General features: G+C 33.4%; 1 protein-coding gene across 2 annotated transcripts in view; it reads left to right on the top strand.

Annotated features, from left to right (window-relative positions):
• Positions 1 to 22,668, top strand: part of LOC128241758 (solute carrier family 15 member 1-like) — a 37,770-nt gene extending 15,102 nt beyond the window's left edge. For both annotated transcript variants that reach the window (XM_052958831.1, XM_052958832.1), the window contains exons 9-23: positions 4,300 to 4,377; positions 5,177 to 5,259; positions 5,863 to 5,946; positions 7,868 to 7,957; positions 9,477 to 9,521; positions 10,536 to 10,660; positions 11,794 to 11,875; positions 13,127 to 13,243; positions 14,150 to 14,317; positions 14,789 to 14,835; positions 16,932 to 17,075; positions 17,482 to 17,596; positions 17,853 to 17,984; positions 18,786 to 18,893; positions 19,686 to 22,668. In XM_052958831.1, coding sequence (XP_052814791.1) covers positions 4,300 to 4,377; positions 5,177 to 5,259; positions 5,863 to 5,946; positions 7,868 to 7,957; positions 9,477 to 9,521; positions 10,536 to 10,660; positions 11,794 to 11,875; positions 13,127 to 13,243; positions 14,150 to 14,317; positions 14,789 to 14,835; positions 16,932 to 17,075; positions 17,482 to 17,596; positions 17,853 to 17,984; positions 18,786 to 18,893; positions 19,686 to 19,925 — 1,658 coding nt within the window. In that variant the 3' untranslated portion in view covers positions 19,926 to 22,668. The remainder of the gene's footprint in view (positions 1 to 4,299; positions 4,378 to 5,176; positions 5,260 to 5,862; positions 5,947 to 7,867; positions 7,958 to 9,476; positions 9,522 to 10,535; positions 10,661 to 11,793; positions 11,876 to 13,126; positions 13,244 to 14,149; positions 14,318 to 14,788; positions 14,836 to 16,931; positions 17,076 to 17,481; positions 17,597 to 17,852; positions 17,985 to 18,785; positions 18,894 to 19,685) is intronic.
• The last annotated feature ends 266 nt before the right edge of the window (positions 22,669 to 22,934 follow it).

The following is a 22,934-nucleotide window of genomic DNA, read 5'->3' as shown; positions in this document are numbered from 1 at the left end:
TCTGAAAGTATCTCGACTTCAATATTCTGTAATGTCAGTGTATCTCAACTTCAATATTCCGAAATGTCAATATATCTCAACTTCAATATTCCATAATGTCAGTGTATCTCAACCTGATTATTCCATAATGTCAGTGTATCTCAACTTCAATATTCCATAATGTCAGTGTATCTAACTTCAATATTCCATAATGTCAGTGTATCTCAACTTCAATATTCCATAATGTCAGTGTATCTCAACTTCAATATTCCGTAATGTCTGAAAGTATCTCGACTTCAATATTCTGTAATGTCAGTGTATCTCAACTTCAATATTCCGAAATGTCAATATATCTCTACTTCAATATTCCATAATGTCAGTGTATCTCAACCTGATTATTCCGTAATGTCAGTGTATCTCAACTTCAATATTCCATAATGTCAGTGTATCTAACTTCAATATTCCATAATGTCAGTGTATTTCAACTTCAATATTCCATAATGTCAGTGTATCTCAACTTCAATATTCCATAATGTCAGTGTATCTAACTTCAATATTCCATAATGTCAGTGTATCTCAACCTGATTATTCCGTAATGTCAGTGTATCTCAACTTCAATATTCCATAATGTCAGTGTATCTCAACTTCAATATTCCATAATGTCAGTGTATCTCAACTTCAATATTCCGTAATGTCAGTGTATCTCAACTTCAATATTCCATAATGTCAGTGTATCTCAACTTCAATATTCCGTAATGTCTGAAAGTATCTCGACTTCAATATTCTGTAATGTCAGTGTATCTCAACTTCAATATTCCGTAATGTCTGAAAGTATCTCGACTTCAATATTCTGTAATGTCAGTGTATCTCGACTTGAATATTCCGTAATGTCTGAGTGTATCTCAACTTCAATATTCTGTAATGTCAGTGTATCTCAACTTCAATATTCCGAAATGTCAATATATCTCAACTTCAATATTCCGGAATGTCAGTGTATCTTGACTTCAATATTCCGTAATGTCAGTGTATTAGACCTCAAATTCCATAATGTCAATGTATCTTGACTTGAATATTCCATAATGTCAATGTATCTCGACTTGAATATTCCATAATGTCAGTGTATCTCGAATTGAATATTCCATAATGTCAGTGTATCTCAACCTGATTATTCTGTAATGTCAGTGTATCTAACTTCAATATTCTGTAATGTCAGTGTATTTCATCTTCAATATTCCATAATGTCAGTGTATCTGTATGGAGGCTATTCATTGCCAAAAGTCCATACGTGTATGTGTGTATTTTAGGTTTGTAACATTGATGATTTACCAATTTACATTTTACAACCGCCAACTCATCGGTTGTATGTTTACATTTTACACTGCACATTTTCATTTTTCATTGTACTAATTGCAGTTTTATTCTCGTTGCATCTATTCAACAGACGATTCAGTCGTGTTTATAAAGTTGTGTATGTTAAACACACGTCATTCTGTGAAAGTCACATGCCGGGTTTTACATTGGGGTGTGTAGAAGACAGATTTCAGTTCGTAGTTCTACAAAGTACATTGTATGGTGGTGACTTTTCATTCGCAGTTGAACATGTTTACGAGATGAATTTAATTTTATTTATAGATAGCTCCGCCTTAACCATGTCTTAACTCCGCCTTAACCATGTCTTACTCCTCCTTACATCTTTTGGAAATTTCCGCTATCACTCAGCTCTATTTTAACCAATTATGGATACTTTGGACCATGGACATTGCGAACGTTATTAACTTATTATGGACATTACGAATCATCTATATTATGACATTATGGACTATGATTTGGAAACAGGATGGATTATAAATTATTTCATTTCGAATAAAATAATATATGATATTACAACATGTTTTTGTCTATATAATAGTAATTAATACGCACATATGACCGGCATGAAATGAGATGTATGCAAAATGATACTTGACTCAAACACAACAAAATGTAAGTCATTAGCATTAAAATAATTATACTTCAAGAATGAAAAGTCCCATTGTCTTATTTTTCTTTTAAAGCTGCACTCTCACAGATTGGCCATGTTGACAACTATTTTTATTTTTTGTTTTGGAATTAGCCAATTTTTGCGTAAATGTCTGGATACCAGTGGTATAAGACTGCTGACAAAAAATCAGATACTGTTTTTCAGTTTTACGTTCGCAAATTGATGTTTTATGGCTAAAAGTGATACTACAGTAACGTTTTAAGAAAAATGAAAAATGTCGGCAGTTTTCCAAACAATTTAGATCTGTTTTAGTGTGAGTAATCTTATTATTTGTATAGAAAGCATTGCTGCCAAAATCAGCCGAGTCCGGGACAAAAAAAAGGTTGTCAAAACTGTCAATCTGTGAGAGTGCAGCTTTAAATTACTATAAACACTATTTTAAATTCTACCATTAGAGGACACTTTCTTGCCTTTTTGCAATGTTTAAGATTGCAAGTAATATTAGATCATTTAAAATTTACGAAGAAAAAAATCCAAATTTTCATTAAGTTGAAATTATTCACTAAGATGCCCCAGAGGTTTCTTACCTGGTAGCTGGAACTGTATGGATAAAATACACTTAGATTACAACTTCATATAACTCGTACATTATACTGTATCGAATATTATTTTATGGGTAATTAATAAAGTATTTTAAAGATGAAGTCAATTTATTGCTAATAAACAATTATTACTTGCTGCTACCTTTTATACCCCACCCACACTCAACAGTCAGGGCTTTTTTTCACATTTAGGTGAAGCGGACCTAGCCCTTTTGGAGGGGAAAAATCGCGCGTTTGTTTTTCTAATCTAAGACTCACGATATCTATTTTTTCATGTTCTTGAAATCCCCCACTTGATTGTTATAGTTCACAGTGGCAGATCCCGTAATTCATAACTGGGGGACACAAGTGGGTTGGAGGGCTGTTCTTCCATCCACATGGATATTTTGTTTCAATGATGTATTGAAATTACACGTTTACACCATACATGCTTATTAAGATAGTAAATGTATAACATCAGGCAAAACTAGGTGGATATAATTATGATGTCCGTCAAAAGTTTCGTGGATTTGCTGGAGCAGGTTTTGAACAGGGACTTGCGTTAGAGGGGCGTTACTTAGGGGCACAACTTTTTGGACATGATCCCTCGAGTGGGCATGACATTAATATGTTTAAAATGAGGGAAGTGGGGTTTAGGGGTACTCCCCCTATAATATTTTAAATATTTTTAGTCTGAATTGGCGCATTATGGCGTAATTAAGTACTTTTTTTCTGAGAAATATTGACAAAAAAATTAACCTTTAAGTTTACTTGTGGGCCAACTGGAGGGGACACAGGCCCACAGCCCCCCCCCCCCACTGAACGACCCGCCCATGGTCCACTTGTAAATAAAATAAATGAACAATTTTTGCTTGCTTGGGTATATAAGTAAAAAAACAACTGACAGTGGCAGTATAAATCTGGGTCCGTGAGCCCAGCTCAGATACACCCAACTGCAATTGACTAAATGATATGGTGATTTATAACCCATTTAGGAACATTGAACGTCAAAATGAAATAAAAGATGAAGTTAATTTTAGTTATTTATTGTGAAATAAAGAGAGAGTACTCGGACTTACAACCAGGAATTTACAGGAGGTAGGCGAAGATGTTATCTCCCTTGCTTGATTCGACGGAAATAAACGAAAGAAAATCTGATTCGTTAGCTCCGCCCATTCACCTTCGTTTCTTTCGGTGACATTTACCTTATAAGGTATAGGCGAAATCGTCTATCCTTGTAATTCTTAACTTGTCAATTGACTTTTGTAAACCTGGACTTGTTGGACTGCAAATGTTCATTTTACAAATGCAAGTGTCGACTGTAGGATTGCAGTTTTACATATGCATGATTCGGCTTTCTAAATTACATCATCATATTGTTAAAGGCAAGTTATACGATCTATGTTTTAGTGAGTTTATACAGGGTCGATCTGACAAATATACATTTTGACTACTATAATGACAAATGACAAATCAATACGGTAAAACTGACGAATAGAAACAACAAATAGCACGTCTACATTGACAAATGTAAGAGATATTTAGTACGATTAAGAAGCACATTGTGGGAATTACACGTCTGGACTTTTGGCAGCGAATAGCCTCCATATATCTCAACCTGATTTTTCCATAGTTTTAGTGTAGCTCAACCTGAATATTCCATAATGTAAGTGTATCTCAATATGCAGTTGTCAGTGACAACCATTTCTTATCCTGTTGATTTTTTACTAAATTATATTATTATAACATTCCTTACAGCTGATGTGCAGTGCTTCGAGGATGATTGCTATCTTCTTGCCTTTGGTGTTCCTGCAATACTTATGTTACTGTCCATATGTGAGTTTCAATCAGATTCAATAGTTATTGAGTCTGAATAATTAAAGGAAATACATTGATTGGATGATTCAAAGGTGCTTAAGCCTGATGCATATACAATGTATACTAACTAAGTTTTATTAAAGAACAAAATTAAATGTTGTAATTACATTCTATTCAATCATTATTCTACTTTAAGGAGTCTAATCTCAGTCATTTCATTAGCCAAAATGTACAATGCCCAAGGTCTGCACTTTTTGCCTCGGAACTGCTGTTTTCCTAATGTGAAAGACCAGGCAGGCCTGGCCATTTTAATTCACCATGTTACATATATTTTCCGCAAAATTCTATAAGTGTACAAAGTGTGAATTTTGTTTTTTTTATTAAAAAAATTTACACCATGTTGATTTTATATGGGCCTGTGCGATTGATGGTGTGAGCTGGGGAAGTTATTTCAGTGAGTGGCCTGAAGACTTTGGGCAGTATTCTTAAGTCATTTCCTAACTTTTGTATCTCTTTAGTCATATATGAAATAAGAAATAAAGAATTCCGAAAAAACATTATTTTTTTTTACCTAAATAAAAAAAAAATTCTTATATGTTAAAAACACTTATACATTTCTTTAAATTTGACAATGAAAAATTTAAGAAATTTAATTAAGATAGGAAATGACTTAAAAGGGTTTATGAATAAGGTCCCTGGCCCTAATATCACAATAATGATGATGATGATGATGATGATGATGATGATGATGATGATGATGATGATGATGATGATGATGATTAGCGATTGTCCTGTATGTATTTATTCCTTTTTTCAGGTTTGTTCTTCATGGGGCGAAACCAGTACACAAGAGTTCCCCCCACCGGTGATGTGATTGGAAAAACTTTCAAATGTATCTTTGTAAGTAAAAGACATACCTATCAATAGACATCTTAGTCATAAACCGAAATGATCTATTCAATTGTGATGTGATAGGAAAAACATTTGAAACTGTATATAAATATATATATATATATTATATGTCCCTACTGTATATTTGTTTGATATATTCAATTCATAAAACTGTACAAGGACAGTAAAATGTTAATGAGTGTTGGAAATCAGTTCCAGTTTGACTATCAATAATCAGTTCCACTGAAGTAACCAATTATAGATAGTACAATCATATTTTGACAATGCGTTAGTTGTAGTTTTATTCTTGTACAATAACTTATAATCTTTAACTCTGCGGCTGTCATGTGTAGGTTTAAAGTTATTTATTGTTGTTTTTGCTTTCTTCAATATTTTTTTTATAAAACTGACTGTTACACTTCCTAACGTATGAATAAACTCAAATGAGAAAGTTGGCAAACATTTAATCAAGAGGAAAGAAGAAAAACAACACAAACAGCCAATTTCATGCCCAACTAATCAATTTTCAATTATAATCGATCATCTGAACGTCACTTTGTAACAGAATTTTGTTTGTTCTTCATACTCATCGCAAGAATGATTAATTTTCAGTCTGGTATAGTTGGAAAGTTTCAAAGCACCAAGTATGAAGAAGAACGACCACACTGGTTGTACTATGCTGATGACAAGTTTGAGGTAAAATAAAAGATCTTTAGTTTGTACATTTATTTACAATTTACATTTGCCTTAAAGCACTGGAAACTTGTACATTTATCTCAGTCATTGAAATTTAACTTTGGATGAACAAGCCCAAATTCTTATACTATTGCTTGGCATCAATTATTTTTAGCAAGCCCTGCTATATAAAATTCGGAATTGATATGAGCAATCCCAGAAGACATTTTACCAGTACAGGGCTTGTGGGCTTGTGTTAATTTCAACCTCTGTTATCAGTTGTCACGTAATGATTATTTTCATTTTACCTTGCAAAGTAGTGATAAATATTAATTAACAAAAAATAAGGTTCAGTGCAAAATAAGGTTCAGTGCAAAATAAGGTTCAGTGCAAATAAAATATTTTTCCACAACTCAAGCAACCTTGATATTACTAAAATACGTTCATTGTTATTTCCACAATTTGTTGGTAATTGAAGCTATTAGTTTCCATGTTTTATTCATAAAAATAAGTGCATATGAAATTGTTATATTGTTAAGCTTTGACCTACATGTAAGTAGCATTACAACTATTTTTTGCAATCAAAAGGAGGAAATGTAAGCCATTACTGGTAAGATAATTGTTGTATTTTTTCCTGACCCTATTATGCAAATGTCACTTCCCCTCTGAAAAATTAGATGTTGTAATGTGTGTTGCTTGAGCAGTGCCACAAATATAGAGTAATTATCATATATGCAGTCAGAACTTGTATTATGATCATTGCTACATTTAATGTTAAGTATTTAATGTCATGCTTCCAAACTTGTATTAAATATGTGTGTTTTTATTTCCAAATAATTACCCCAACTTGTTAATTAGAATGCTAGTATATTAATCACAAATATATATCTCCACTTAACTCTGTTTTAGTTTCTGATGATATAATTTAGAGTATTTACTCTGTTCTGTAATATATTCTTATATTTTTAGCAAGAATTATCGAAAAAAAACAACACTAGTACAGCATATGTTTACGTTTTTTTATTTGATCATTTTCAATTGTCTATTTGTAAGTATTTCAAAGGAAACAAGTTGAGGTATTGTCATAGCCTTTGCGTTACTTTTCACATAGTCTTCGCTGTGTTCAATTTTTAAGCTTGGCCATAGTTCAAGATATTAAATTGAAACTGGAAACAATATGCACATGTACAGCAAAGCGGGTAACTCTGGATTTAATATTTGTTGAGTGATGCCCCTTTTTCAGAAATAAAACAGCACATAAGTGGTGTGTTAACTCTGCAGTACTCTTGTTTTGAATCTTAAAATAATTTTATTTATGAAAAAAAACCCCAAGCTATTGCCAAAGTTTCAGTGGACTCACCAGGAACTTTACCCTTGGGCATAAGTGAAAGAATAGTTCAATATATTCACCTGAAACTTAATACACATGTTCCCAATAGTTTGGATTTGTAGAAATGCCCACAACTCTTGCCTAAATACTGGTAGAGTTATGTCCCTTGGCGGACTTTGATGCACTTTTGCCCTACAGGGCTTTCTCAAGAACGAGCATACACATATTTTTGGTTTAAGACGAAAGATGTTATCTTGCACATTTTAAGAAACCTTAACTAATTCAAAAACATGAAAACTATACAAACAAGCCCATAAATAAAAAACAAAAAACCTGTTTAGAGGCACAATATTTATATGAAATACTACAGAAACAAGCTTAGTAGCCAAAAGTTTTAACATAAATCCCATTTAATGGCAAAGGGTAAACAAGGCAAATTAAACTATATTTCAATATTACCAATTAAGCACTAGACAAATTTGAATGTGTGCTACCTGGCCCCTAAATATCTACCCATTGATAACTACATGTACATTTATATATTAGTTACAGCATTTTACCAGTACAGGGCTCATGGTCTTGTGCTTATGTCAATCTCTGGTTCTCTTTCAGAACTGGTTTATCGAGGACGTGAGGCGTCTGTTACGTGTACTGCTGATGTTCCTACCTCTGCCTCTTTTCTGGGCATTAAATAATCAACAGGTAAAACATACAGTTTTGTTTTTACTCTGAGAGTTCCTTGTGTATTGTAAAACAAACGCTGGTATTAATAAAAGTGCCCATTCAATATCTTGAGAACTCATGGGGCAATTTCCTCGAGAATTCGAGACTGTCAACAGTCCGGTCCTTTGTTCTAAAATATCTCGAAGATATGGAATTTCTTTTAGGATTCTTGATCTTGATTCTTGATAACTGGCTCTGGATTTTATAAAGGAATCAGTATTATAAACATAAATTATATTGTCTTGTAGAACCTGGTTTTCAGATTGGAAGTCTCATATAAAGATTAAATATATAAACATGTTTTTAACCTTTGTTGGTACATGTGAGTTTTAACAAGCCAGAGTTGAAACTGAAAGTATGAACTTCCTTTCCATCTTTTTAGGATTTTTTTTATCTACAAGGTGGATGTTTAAATCCCCCAAACACTAGTTATTTGTCCACTGTTGTACAACTTGGGATAAAAAGTAGTTTGGTATAATTCCTATAAAGTGTATTCTAACAATTAATTTTAATTCAAGAATAATTGAAAATGTGGCTATTAAAGTAACACTGACACCAGGATTTCATATTCTGAAATCACAAGCTTTCAACTTTGAAAGTTTTACCCCAAAATACGGAAGTTTCTGTACTTCAAGAGTTTCAGTTTTTGAGGTTTTAGCCCTTTTTTGGAGGAAAACCCTTTTTTGGATGTTTTAGTTCTTTTTTGGATGTTTTAGTTCTTTTTCTTTTTTGGAGGTTTTAGTTCTTTTTTGGATGTTTTAGTTCTTTTTTGGAGGTTTTAGTTCTTTTTAGCCCTTTTTTTGGAGGAAAACCCTTTTTTTTACGTTTTAGTCCTGATTCTTCCAAACTTTCTTTAATGGAAGCCCTGGAAGTACAGTCATGAGCTGTGATCTATGATGTACTATAGCTTTATCATGATTTATGATATATTAACTTTGTAGCAATGTTAAAGAGTGTGATATCTCAGGTAAGTTCAATAACCGACCTGATTGCCCGTGCTAACTTAAATGAGTGATTACTTTGAATTGTCTTAATAATCAAGTTGATCTTGTTTACTCTATAACTTGGCTATATCTTACAGTCATTGAAATTAGGCTTTTAGATGAACAAGCCCGAATTCATATACTATAGCTTGGCATCAACTGTTTGAACAAGCCCTGCTATATAAAATTCAGAATTTGAGCAAGCCTGGAAGACATTTTACCAGTGCAGGGCTTGCGGGCTTGTGTTAATTTCGACCACTGATCTTATCAAATATTTACCATACTTCTTTTACAAGCTTATCAGCATAATATTTTGGAAAAGTTCAAAGTTAACGATTATCTGATCTTGATGTAATGAATGAGTATGGACTTTTATCTTCAATAATTTTGATATTCATTTCCATGAATGGTTGGTAGTTGATTCCCAAATTTCCCAGCAGTTGTAAGTCCCTCTACTGTTGAGATGAATAAGCTAGCATATTGCAATACCTGTATACATACATTTCTGTTTGCAGGGATCAAGGTGGACACTGCAAGCGGAACACATGGATGGCAGCATGGTAATGTTGTTGGTTTTTTTCTCAAATAATATTTGTTTTTTCATTTAAGTTTTCACATTTAATCAAATCTGTTTTGATAAGTGAACACATTTTCACAATAGACTTTTAAAAATCAATTTATGAAATTTGGATGAGAGTGGTCAAGTAGTATATGTGTCTGCCCCTCACCCAAGAGGTTATGGGTTTCATCACCACTAGGGGTATTTTCTCATGGCCTTTCAAACTTCTCACCAGTACATGAGTACTGGTTTCAACCCAGGAAAACAGATGGATTGTGATTCTATCTGCTTTCATTACAATCAAGCTAAAGGACACTAGTATAAACTATACTTGAAAAATCCAGAATCAAGTGTTTACTGATGTAAAAGGAAGGAGATTGCAATGTGAAAAAAAAATGTTTAAAGAATTGTTCTTCTGTAAAAATGCCACTGTTTACTGACCAGATGCAGGCACTCAACCCACTACAAACCATCTTGATTCTGATACTTGACAAGATTATTAAAGTGTTCAACTTTATACCCTTTAAGTATAAATGATAAAACAAGCCCTACATTTTAAGGCATATGTGGCATACTGAATCCAAACCATATGCGAGCACTCAGCCTTCTACTCACCCTTTTTGAATTATTCCAATCCTCGACAAAGTTGTTACATCTTGTCGCCTCGAAAGAGAAAATTAATCAACATTGCCCAATATTTCAGGGCATATTTGGAACACTGAAGCCCGACCAGATGCAGGCACTGAACCCACTACTGATGCTCATAATGATTCGAATACCCGACAAGATTGTCTACCCCTTTCTAGACAAGTGATAAATAGATAACAAATCACCATTTAAATGATGCCCCAAATTTTCAGGGGATATTTGGCAGACTGAAGCCAGACCAGACACAGACTCCACTTCTCATCCTTAAAACATGATTAAGTCCGTGACAATCTTGTCTTCCCCTTTCTAGACAAGTGATAAAAAATAACATTTTTTACCATTTAGATAATTCACCAAAAATTTTCAGGGAATATTTGGCAAACTGAAGCCCGACCAGATGCAGGCACTGAACCCACTACTGATCCTCATAATGATTCCCATACTTGACAAAATTGTCTACCCCTTCCTGGATAAGTGTAGGATACCCAACAGGTATGTGACTTGTTAGCTGTTATAATCTACACATATGCATGATCATGTTTCTTCAAATTAACAGTGGTCAAAATTAACACAAGCCCGCAAGCCCAACACTGGTTAAAATGCTTTCCGGGCTTGCTAAATTCTGGGTTTTATACAGCAGGGCTTGTTCAAAAATTTAATACCAAGCAGTAGTACAGTAAAACCACTCTATTCAGATTCAGACCACCTATGGGACTTTGAGAAAATGGTCTTAATAGCTGGGTGGTCTCATTACTGAGTTTGTGCTGATAAGGTTTGTGAATGGTCAAGTGGTGGAACTCATTAGATTTTTACTATGTACATGTACATGTTTAACTGGGTATTGGTCATATGAGGCTATAGTGAATACTATTCAAGTAGAGAAAATAAATAGAAAATTATGTCATTTATTAATTTACATCAAAACTTGTTCAAAAAATAACATGTATTAAAACAACATAGTTGCAATGTCCTGTAATTATATTTTCACAGTAAGTCTCCCCGAAAATCCAATTAAAAGCATTAAATCACTCAAAAACCCATCAATATTCTAAACGCTTTGTGTTTTTCACTCTTATGATCTTATCTTGACCTCTATTGTAAAGCGGCTACTTTTTGTCGTAAAGTGGTTGTGATTATCCTTAAACCGGGACATGTGTACTAAACTTCTTTGTTTTGCGTGTCAGCGAGGTGTGAACACAGACATGTATAGTACCTATGAGCAAATTGCCTGCGTTCTCATTAACGGATCAATTTAACATGTGATAAATTAAAGGTGACTGGATTTAGTTGTCATATTACTGAATAACAGCTGGTGCCCTTTTTTCGGGGTTTATGACCATTGAATTATAGAGGAAAAAGATCGGGTTTGAAAGAAATCGGTCTCATTAGTGGGTTGGTCGTGAAAACGGGTAGGTCGCATAAAGTTTTTTTTCTGTATATGAATTTGGCTTGTTCATGAATCCAAAGGACTAATTTCGATAACTAGATTTAAAAACTTTTATATATGAATGTTGGTATTTGAACATCTATGTAAGGGAAAAGTCAAGACTTGTTCAGATAAAAAAAATTGTATGCTTGTAAGTTCTGTGTTTTATGGAAAATAAACATGTATATTTTTTTTGCAGACCCCTACAGCGGATGGTTGTTGGACTTTATATCAGCTCACTTGCCTTTGTGTGTGCAGGCCTTGTGCAGATGAAGATTGATGTAGGGCACTTGTTGCTTGTCTTTTTTTTGTGAAATAGTTGAGGTATTGCCAAAGCCTTGAAGTCGTTGTTGGCATTGTTGTTGTTGACAACTTGTAGTCCTTGTTTATGTTGGCATACAGTTTTTTAGCATGGCAATAATTTTCAAAAACTCTTCTTCGAGATGTTCAAATGAAACTTGGTACACTTGTTGCCAGAGACTATATATATGCTTATGTACAGCAAGGCTGATAACTCTGGCTTTGTTAATTGTTACCACCTTTTTAGCACACTTACTTCTGTTCGGCGGCACTTTTGCTTGCAATAAGGCTTCTTTGAGGTTGGGCCGGCGGAGGGATGCAGATACAGATGTTAGGATAGTTTCCAGATAGTACCAGAGATAAATAGAAGAATATATTTTTTAGTTCTGGATTTCACCTGAAAGTCCACCCAAATTTAGTTTAAAATCTTTAATGAAACAAGGAATGTTTTACAAGTGAATAACAATGTTATTAATTACATGATTTCATATTATCGTAGCTATTTGTCCGAGGCTAGCTGTATTGGTCTAAGCCTGTATGTCTTTTCTTCGTCTTTCGTTTGCCAAAAGTTCAAAATTTTCATCTTTCGGTTTTCATAAAGATAATTATCGTAAAATCCACCAAGAGGTTAAATACAACTGTAATATCAAACCCTACAAAGTGGTTGAAGTATTTAATAGGCTACTCTGTCATTCCAAATATGTTTAAACAAGCACAATTTTTTTTAAACAAACTACAGTCAGAAAAACGGAAAACAAAATGGCGATCTTTTAAACTAATTTTCAGCATATTTCTCATATTAGGCGAGTTTCAACAGCCAATGAAAATGGTCCATTTCTCAAGTCCTATATTGAGTGAGTTTTGTAGCCAATCAAAATGGAGGAAACTCATAAGCCGAGTTTTGTTGATATTGGCCGAGTTTGGTCAATACTGAGCGAGTTCTGGCATATATTGTCTTCAATTGTCTGGTATTGGTACCGCAAATGTCTCTGTATCTCGTCAAACACGTAAAAGTTGATTAACTATACCTCATATTGGATTGAAAGGTTACATTATTCATTGGAATGTATATAAAATTGTTGAAGCCGTTTTAATGTTGATGGAACGTGCACTTTAGCACATTAGATTTAAGGAGAAGTTTATTGATTGGATCGATAAATGTGAATAAATCATAACTATTGTGAAATAAATTATGTTGCTGTAGGACTGAATATATTTTTTCTATTCCTCAGAAAGCTGAAGACCCTGCGCTGGGGGCTGGTCAGACAGGAATTACCTTCCTTAACACTTTGCCTTGTAATGTGAAAGTGACCTCCCCTTTTTACGAAGGAAATGTCCTCAGTTTACAGGTAAGTGGGGCTGGTATTACTTGCTTGTGTTTACTTAGAAGCAGGGTCAACTAAAAGAAACGTCCAAATAAATGCATATGAAGAAATTGATGAAAAATTATTTTTAATTCAAGATATATGTAGTATTTTTTTTTTAAGTTTAAAATATTCACTATGAAGCTTTATGAATATGGCTCCAGGGACAGGAAATTTACACATCTTTTAACACTGAGCCTTGTACAGTGAAAGTGATCTCCACTGTGTACAAAGTGAATGTCCGCCGTTTACAGGTATGTAAAGTAATACCACTTATGGCTTAATACACATGCCCAAGCTTATGCCAGGAGCCTGTTTCATCAAGAACCCTTCGAGTGATTCCATACCTAGGAGTGAGTGCAGAACTGTTTTAAGATGCAATCTTACTCCCTTATAAGATGTACCACAACTAATAATTTTTTTTTGATTTATTAAAAAGGATGAATTAATTAAAAAAAAAAGGTTTTTATGAAGGATACCATTTATTATTTGAAAGAAAGGTGCATAAAACACCAAATTTAAACCTTATGAGACAATCGTTGATCACTAAATCTTTTAATACCCACCAGTCATTTAATATTTGTGCGTTATACCACAACAGGCCTGACTGGGACTATAGGGTAAAAGTGTGATCTATGAGCGAGTGTTCAGCTTTATAAATCACTTAAACTTAACATAACCTTAAAATTTCTGATGAGTGATTTCCTAAAAAGGCCTGACTGGGACTACTGGTATATGGTGAATGTGGAAACTGTTAGCGACAGTTCAACTCACTTAAAACTAACCATGACCCTACAATTTCAAATGAGTGATTTACTTGACAGGCCTGAATGTGGAAGCTAAGAGCCAGCATTCACATAAAACATATATAACTGAATTATGCAATTTCAGATGAGTGATTTCCTAGACAGACCTGATGGCCACTACAGGGTGAAAGTGGAATCGTTGTGTGGTAAAACTGATTCCAAAAAAGTGGAACAAGTATTCAACTTTGCTGATAGGTCATCCTACAGGGTGATCGTGTACGAGACTGAGGATAAAGCATTGAAAATTGGACAGGTGCAATATTGTTATCAAGTTAATAAGTATGTATACAACTAATATCTTCGTTCTCTGAATTATAACTCCCAAATAAGGAGTTCCACAATAACTACAATTGTTTTAATTTACTGAAAAGGATGATTTTTTTTACCGTGTTTAATTTGAAAGAAAGTTCCAGAAAACTCAGTATTTCTATCTTATGAGATGATAGTTGATCACTGTAAATCTTTAAGGACCCACCAGCCACGTGCGTTCAACTATTAAATACACGGTTACAATCTTATTATTTGTTTGTAATACATGACATTGTGTATTTATTGACTCTAAGTACCAGTATTATTTTAATGAATTTAAATCAATGTTTTCTTCAATTTTGCTAGTACTTGTCTTAACAAGGTATTTGGGTATGAGTATCCATTAATACAGCTAAAATCTTTTTAAAACAAACTCGAAAGACTATATTTTATCTTTCTTTTGTGTTTGTTACAGTTCCCAGACCAACGATCAAAACCCAAAAATGGAGATTCTGCACTAAGGTACATTTATGATGTGGTTTTATGTTTCAATATACTATATTATTTCAAATAAACCCCTGACTAAAAACGTATGAGTCATAACAACTTGATCAGTGAATGATGCAGGGAGGTGATTTGTCCACGGATGTTAAGAAGATCTAATGGCTTTTGGGACTCCCCCCCCCACCCCCCCCCCCCCAAAAAAAATAAATTAAAAAAAAATGAAAAAAAAATACATGTATATTTTTTTATCTGATTAAAAAAGTTATCTCATACATTGTGGTTGTAACTTTTTTGGTAGTTAGAATTCAAACTCCAGTTTGCCTCAAATTTGGAATTCAGGAGAGCCCTTTAAAGAGCTTCCCCTAGACCCCAAAGTGCCCCAATTGCCGAAATGGTTTCAGCCCTTCCACTGCCAGGTATATCACATCTCTGATGTTGGAGGTTTTGAGACTTAAACTCAAAGCAATGTTGATTTCAAGGTCATAGCAAACCACTTTGTTTATACCGCCACTATGTGGTGGTGGTGACTATAAAGAAATCACCTTTTCCCATCTCTCTGTCCATACGTCCATTTGTACGTTCTTGGACAGCTGGTAAAAGTATAATTTTCTCCATTACTCCATAAAAATTACCTTATTGGGGTATTTACTTCAATCTTAATACACATATTAACTCTGTTGATGAGTAGTGTTGTGCCAAAGAAAAACTATTTTGTGTATGGTTTGTTTAGAGTCTTGTTCTTTTATATCTCTCCATAACTCCATATGTTTTGAGGTATTGACTTCTAACACATTGACTGTTTGGAGGTGAAGTGCTGTGCAAAAGCATGGTGTTTTTAGAGTTATTACCCTATTACCCATGTAGTGTGGGTGTCCCAAGACAAAACCACTCAACTTCGGAGTTCGAATATTATTTATTTATACGTAGTCGAACGAAACCTAAAACATATAATAAAACATATAAAAGTATATGCTAACATAATCATATTATTAATAACACCAAATACAAAGACAATGGACAGTGATCGGTAAATATATCAAGGGAGACTTCGCGGTTAAATACATAAAACATTCTAAGAACTATGAGCAATAAACTTACCAGGCACGTCTAAATAATAATTAAATATGAATGAATATTTCAGCTCAAAGATAAGAGCGAATATTAAATAAGTAAGAATATTTCAGCTCAATGATAAGAGCGAATATTAAATAAATAGTAACAACTGTTACAATTGAAATCTTGACTTGCGTCGATGATGATTCAGAACGGAATGATATATGTGTATATATAAATAAGGGCGTGTGCAATGAAGCGGGAAAAAGGGGAAAAGGCATTATGAACCAATCAATCACTCTATAAATTTAGACAAACTCGCATAACCAGTATTCACGCTCTGACGCACTCGGACAAAGACGGACATTGACGGACATAGACGGACAGTAACGCACAGAGGACAATAACCACGTAGCACAACACTAAACACGACGATACACAAACAATACAAAACGATATACGATATAGAACCATACCAAACACACAAACTAATAAAATACTGAAATATGCACCTTGCTACACCCATTTTATGAAAAAGAAAAATTACCCTATTACCCTGTTATTGTAATCATACTTTCATTTACTGGAACAAGTCTATTTTTCTTCATATCTCCATATGTTTTTGGTGTATTGTTTTTTACATCATTCATTTATTTACTGTTTAAAGGAGAAGTGATATGCAAAAGAAACATTTTTTTTGTATAATATAATTATAGTCAAAAATAAATTGCCTGTTTTTTTTTTACTTCAATCTATTTATAAGGTTTTTGATGTCAACTCAATAAAAAACTTAGCTATGCTTTTAAAAACTGGAGAAAAAAATCATGCCTTATTTAGCAGATGCTATAGTTATTATTTCTATACAGCAGAATGCAAAACAATAACCTTTATTGATGCTTTCTCACTGACATAAGGAACATACATCACTCCCAGTGATACTTCTTATTTCAAGGTGGTATAGTGGGGATATTAATCACATCCAGAGATAGCAATTGTTTTTAACTGACTTGAAAAAAGTTGTGATTGATGGGAAAAATGTATATGTGTGTGTTTTTTTTCAGCATATTTTCAACAACAGACGTTATAGTAAATCATATCTCATTGATTACCAACACGAGGGATAATCTTCAGTATGGAAAAATGGGCGTCATTTACAACATCTCTCAGTACAATGTCTCTGAATTTTTTACCATGGAACCTTCAAAGTAAGTTACAAATATAGGTTTTCTTATTTTTCGACTTTTTAGTGAAATTTCATTTGAATATTTTCACTGCTGTTATTTCACTTGCGTGAACATAACATTTTTGATATTTTCACTGCTGTTACACATCTTGGTTTCTGAATTGTTGAGTATTATTATCATTGTGTTAACTACTTTGGAATTTAACCATCAGATGTGGCTACAAGTACAAAACAAACTTGTATAAAATTGAATAAGAATTTAAAGGTAGCAAATTGAATAAGAATTTAAAGGTAGCAAATTGAATAAGAATTTAAAGGTAGCAAGTTACTTGATTCTGAGACAAGATACCTCATAAAAGATATGTCACTTTTTCCTTCACACTTCTTGTTGACAAAGTCACAAATTTATATTTCCTCTCAATCTTCAGGTACGGCATATTCGTGCCAGACCTTGTTAATGACAAGTGGATCAACATGGGTATCAGTGTACAACTGAACTCAGGGGGCGTCTACACAGTATTTATATCCGGAAATGAGAAAAATGTACGAGTTATTTGTTTATGTTTCTTTGCCTTTCTAATATTTAATTCACCTATAAATATTCCACAAAGATTTATAGTTTTCTATCTTCATCTTTTTCCATTGTAATGTATTAAATTAATGTTCCCTCTAAATCCCTTGACAAAGAAATGCATGTAGACTTTGTTTACAGACTCAATAATCACTGGGCTGTTTTCAAAAAGCAATTATCACAATTGTCACACACATGTCATTGCATACATTACTCTTTTTCTTTCAGATGTCATTGACACTGTATGTTGACCTCAAAGAAAACACAGTGTCCATGCTTTGGCTAGTGCCCCAGTATATTCTCATCACAGTGGGCGAGGTCCTCTTCTCAGTAGCAGGGATTTCATTCGCTTACTCTCAGGTTCGTTATTTTAAAGCTGCTCCTAGCTTTATAAGAAAAAAGTCTTTATAAGGAAATACAGTGTCCATGTTATGGCTAGCTCCTCCAAGCATTCTCATTACAGTGGGCTAAGTTCTCTTCTCAGTAGCAGGGATTTCATTTGCTTACTTTAAGGTTGGTTAGTTTAGAAAATTCTTTTCCCTCTTTTTCCGAGAAATAAGTCTGTATAAGGAAACACAGTGTTCATGCTATGACTAGTTCCTCAGTGCATTCTTATCAATGTGGAGTAGGTCATATTTTTGGTTGGCAGGGCCTTTATTTGTATATTCAAAGGCGAACTATTTAAGGACCAGACCAGGGAAATCAGCCTTCCCCAGTACTTTCAGATAACAGTATGACAGCTCTTGTTTCTATGGCAGGACTTTATTTTGATGATTTCCAGCGTTATGTTCATTTTTACAAGGCCTATCCTTTTGGCTTCATTAATTGTGAAGTTATGCTCATAGGCAGACTGAGAAAACTGATATGTGTTGCATCTGCTTACGCTGCCCTTAATTTCAGAGTTACACTTTGCCTTGGGGCTGTATAACAAGGCCTTGATAACAGGGACATGTTACAGGGCCTGTATTACAGGGACATATTATAGGGCCTGTATTTAAGTGAAATTTTCAACTTAGTGTTTGACTGTTGACACTTTTCTTCATTTTTTCTTCCAAAATAGCCAATTTCTCAAAATCCTTGTTGGATAAAAAAAATATGACAAGTAAATAAAAATGTTTTATTTTTCTGAAACAAAAGTACACCATGCTTTTATCATTTCAGGCCCCTAACTCAATGAAATCAGTGGTCCAAGCCATGTGGTTATCCACTACAGCCCTGGGGGATCTGGTGGTCATCATTGTGGCCAACATACATGCAATACCATCTCAGGTAAGAACTGTATTCCTTTTCAATTGCCTTGATGTGATTGTCGGCGTTGGTTTGAAACTTGGCCATAACTCAAAACTCGTTCAACACCTTATACCATTTCCAATAAGAAGCGTATTCATTTGACGGTTGTCTTTTTAAAAAAACTAAAATCAAGGTATTGCGAGTGCTTCGGTTTCATCATCAGCGGTGTGGTGTCAGTTTGTAAAAACTCTTACCTCAACCATTTCTCAAAATCTGTTCAGGATATTCAAATGAAACTTGGTATGCATGCAGCAAGTGACAACACGCAAGTGCTAAAATTCCGGCTTTAAAACATGTTGGGTTATGCCCCTATTTGTACTGAAAAAACCCGACAGACACATGTTTGCATTGTTTTGATTGTTGTATGAAAATATTTGAATACAAACCCATTTGCTGAAAAAATGATTTAGCCTGGAAATTGTTAATAGGTGACAAAAATTATAACCTTTTGGAACATTTTTTCTAAGGCTGTTTGGAAATTTGACAGGGTGAGAGTGGTCTAGTGGTAATGGTGTCCACCTCTCACGAAAGAGGTTGTGGGTTCAATCCCCACCAGGGGTACTTTCTCATGACCTCTCAAAATGGAGGCTAGTACTGGTTTCTTCCCAGAAAACAAACTAGAGAGTGATTCTATAAGCTATCAGCTTTCGTCACAATGTAGTTAAAACAAAATTAGTATAAACTAAATTTGTAAATGTTGATATAATAAACTGTTTCTGATATCCTTGTACATGAGTAGTCTGTTCTTGCATATTATCTTACATTTTTCAGATGGCCGAATTCTACCTATTTGCCATACTGATGTTCATCGACACCGTCATCTTCATGATCATGTCGTTCTTCTACAATTACAAGCCAAACTCTCTGTACACCGAACTCCCTGACGAGCTCACCATTCCCACAGATGGGCTGGACAATACGATCACTGATCGTAATGTTGACACTTATACAAGCAACAGCGAGAATGTTCCTCTACATCTCAGAAAAGTGTCCATTACACCTCAAGAATAGTTTTTCTTGTTAAGATAAATGTTTTCATATTAAGAAGTTTCTCTAGACCACACCAAGATCTTAAATATAGGGCAAATAACACAGTTTTTCTTGTTGTCAATTTTCTTAGCAATGAAAATGTACTTGGCAATGAAAAAATGCCAGTCATTGAAATTGTTCTAGGCAATTAATTAACTATGCAATATAAGTGTATAAGGCAATGAAATATATACTAGGCAATACAAATGTTTTTGGCATTGACCAAATTCTAGGCAATAACATGTACTAGGCATTAAAAATGTTCTATGCAATATACATTTATAGGCATTGAAATGTTCTAGGCAATAAAGATATACTGACAATGAAAAGGTACTAGGCAATGAGAATATACTAAGAAATGAAAATGTAGTAGAAATTGAAAATGAACTAGGCAAAGAAAATATACTAGGCAATGAAAATGAAAATATATAAGGAGAAATTTTCTAGGCAATAAAAATGTACTAGCCTAGGCAATGAAAATGCACTAGCTTAGGTAATGATAATGTACAAGACTAGGCAATGAAAATGTACTAACCTAGGAAATGGAAATATACAAGTCTAGGCAATGAAAATGTACTAGGCGATGAAAATATTCTAGGAGAAGAAATTTTCTAGACAATGAAAATGTACTAGCCTAGGCATTGATAATGTACTAGCCTAGGCAATGATAAAGTACTAGCCTAGGCAATGAAAATGTACTAGCCTAGGTAATGATAATGTACTAGCCTAGGCAATGAAAATGTACTAGCCTAGGCATTGATAATGTACTAGCCTAGGCAATGATAAAGTACTAGCCTAGGCAATGAAAATGTACTAGCCTAGGTAATGATAATGTACTAGCCTAACCAATAAAAAGTACTAGGCAATGAAATTGTACTAGCCTAGGCAATGCAAATATACTAGCCTAGGCAATGATAATGTACTAGGCAATGTGAATGTTACCTATTATCAGTGTATAGCATATTGGTAAGATTGCAACTTTAAAAGAAATTTGGCTCAATCATGCCATTGATATTACTGAACAGTTGTAACAGTTTTTAGTTGGTATGATATATTTTGATTCTGTGTAATTTTAACATTCTCAACTCATAAAAGCCTTTCAATGACAAACTAAGAGCTCTATGATTAACCGTATTGAAGTCTTATAATTGGAACAGTTGCTAGTTATTTAATAGCTATATGCACTTATAATGCACACACAAACAGGAAGATTTATTAAATTGCATGTTTACAGCTGAGGTGCACAAGTGACATAGGTGATATTTACAATGCACAATGTTATATAATACACTGGTATTGTTCATTCATTCATCAGCAAAAAAAAATGAAGGTTATATCTGCTGTATTTTTTTCTCAAATTTTGAAATGAGGTTGTGTGAAATACATGGTTGCTTTTATTTATTGTATTTTCAAGTCTGCAAGATTAAAGAATCTCATTTTGTGTTTTAATGTGTACTGTTAATTTGTTTTTATTGTGTATAATATTTATATTTCACTTTTTTTATGTAATGCAATCTGCGAAAATCTGGCCACAGGTGAAAATGATCTAATGCAAGTAATCCCATGTTTTCTACAAACCATATTTTTTATTTGGTTGTATATGTCAATTAACAAAGAGTATGAAAACCAAATAAAACCATTGTTCAACCTTAAAATCTTTGCTTTTAAGTTTTGAGTCAATATAGTACACTGGCTAAATATTATGGTCACAAATATTTACATTGTATTTTGTATTAAATGTTAATGTTTATTTGTCCAGTCACTTTTGTGTTTGTTTGCATGTGTTTTTTTTTATAGAAATATGTATATAGATTTCTTTTATTTAAAATTATAAAGTAGTTTTCTTTGCACAATTTTAAATGTATATACATAAATTTTAGCTTTTTGTGATATTTGAAATATTTCTTATATTAATGGACAGGTATAAGGACGTGCAAGTTATAAGTTAGTAGTAAAGGTACTAGCTCATGTTTTTGGACCCAAAATTAATTTTTCCCATTACTGCCACTGAAAACACTTATTTTATTATTTTTTTACTCTATAATATCGAAATTGCAATAATTGAAAAAATAATTTTTTATAGTATTTTAAAATACTTTTGGATTAAGTGGGGTGCGAAACCACGTCTGTCAAGTCAAGAAAAAAAAACAACACCTTCACCACTAGGCTACCAAGACTATCACAAAAGTAATGAATATTTTGATTTTTTAACAATACATGGATGACTCCATGAGATTATGTCAATTAATCAATCAAGCAGCAACCAAGCTGTAATTTAGTGACCATTAACGCATTGAAACTTGTAGTCTTCAAAGTCGGTATTTGAGCAAAGAAGGGTTCCAACTTTTGGTATCTTAGTTTTAACAATCCTAATGATTTGCCAAACTTAATTTCGTCATACAGAAAGTGCGTAATACAAAAACACGAGCAAGTCCCTTTAATATGCTGAAAAACCCCATCAGTCTTAGCTTTCACGAAGGTTAACCACTATTTTTATGTATTGGAGTTGCAAATGAATTGAAATGAAGTTCGGTTAATGAAATGTCATATTTTTGAAATTAATATTGCTCATTTAAATCTTTAAACTACTGGTTGTGAAACGTTCAGTTAGTGCAATTTTTCTTGTGCATTTACAAAGTTGAAGTTCTTTTGTCTTGTTAAAGCTTGATAGTTTTGTGCATTGTTTATTATTGTTGTTCTTATCTGAAATAAACTTTTCACCATATATGTTTTTTTTATATCATGTCAAAACAGAAATTAAGTTCAGTTGGAGTTTTAAGCGAAGAATTTGGTATTAAATAACACAGTAAAATGAGCTGTTTGATAATAACAAAAATGTCAAAAAGTACTAATGTATTAACCAAATAAAGATGTTACTTAACAGAAAATGCATTGATGTGGGTTTTTCTTTAGGAAAAAAACAATAGTCCTCTTGTTGGTTAAGATGTTATGAGTAGTTATTTCCTTTATGCTTATCGGTCTCAATGAAAC

The sequence above is a fragment of the Mya arenaria genome, chromosome 7 (assembly GCF_026914265.1).
Source record: "Mya arenaria isolate MELC-2E11 chromosome 7, ASM2691426v1".
Classification (NCBI taxonomy): Eukaryota; Metazoa; Mollusca; class Bivalvia; order Myida; family Myidae; genus Mya; species Mya arenaria.
This window is presented reverse-complemented; position numbering and strand designations above follow the sequence as displayed.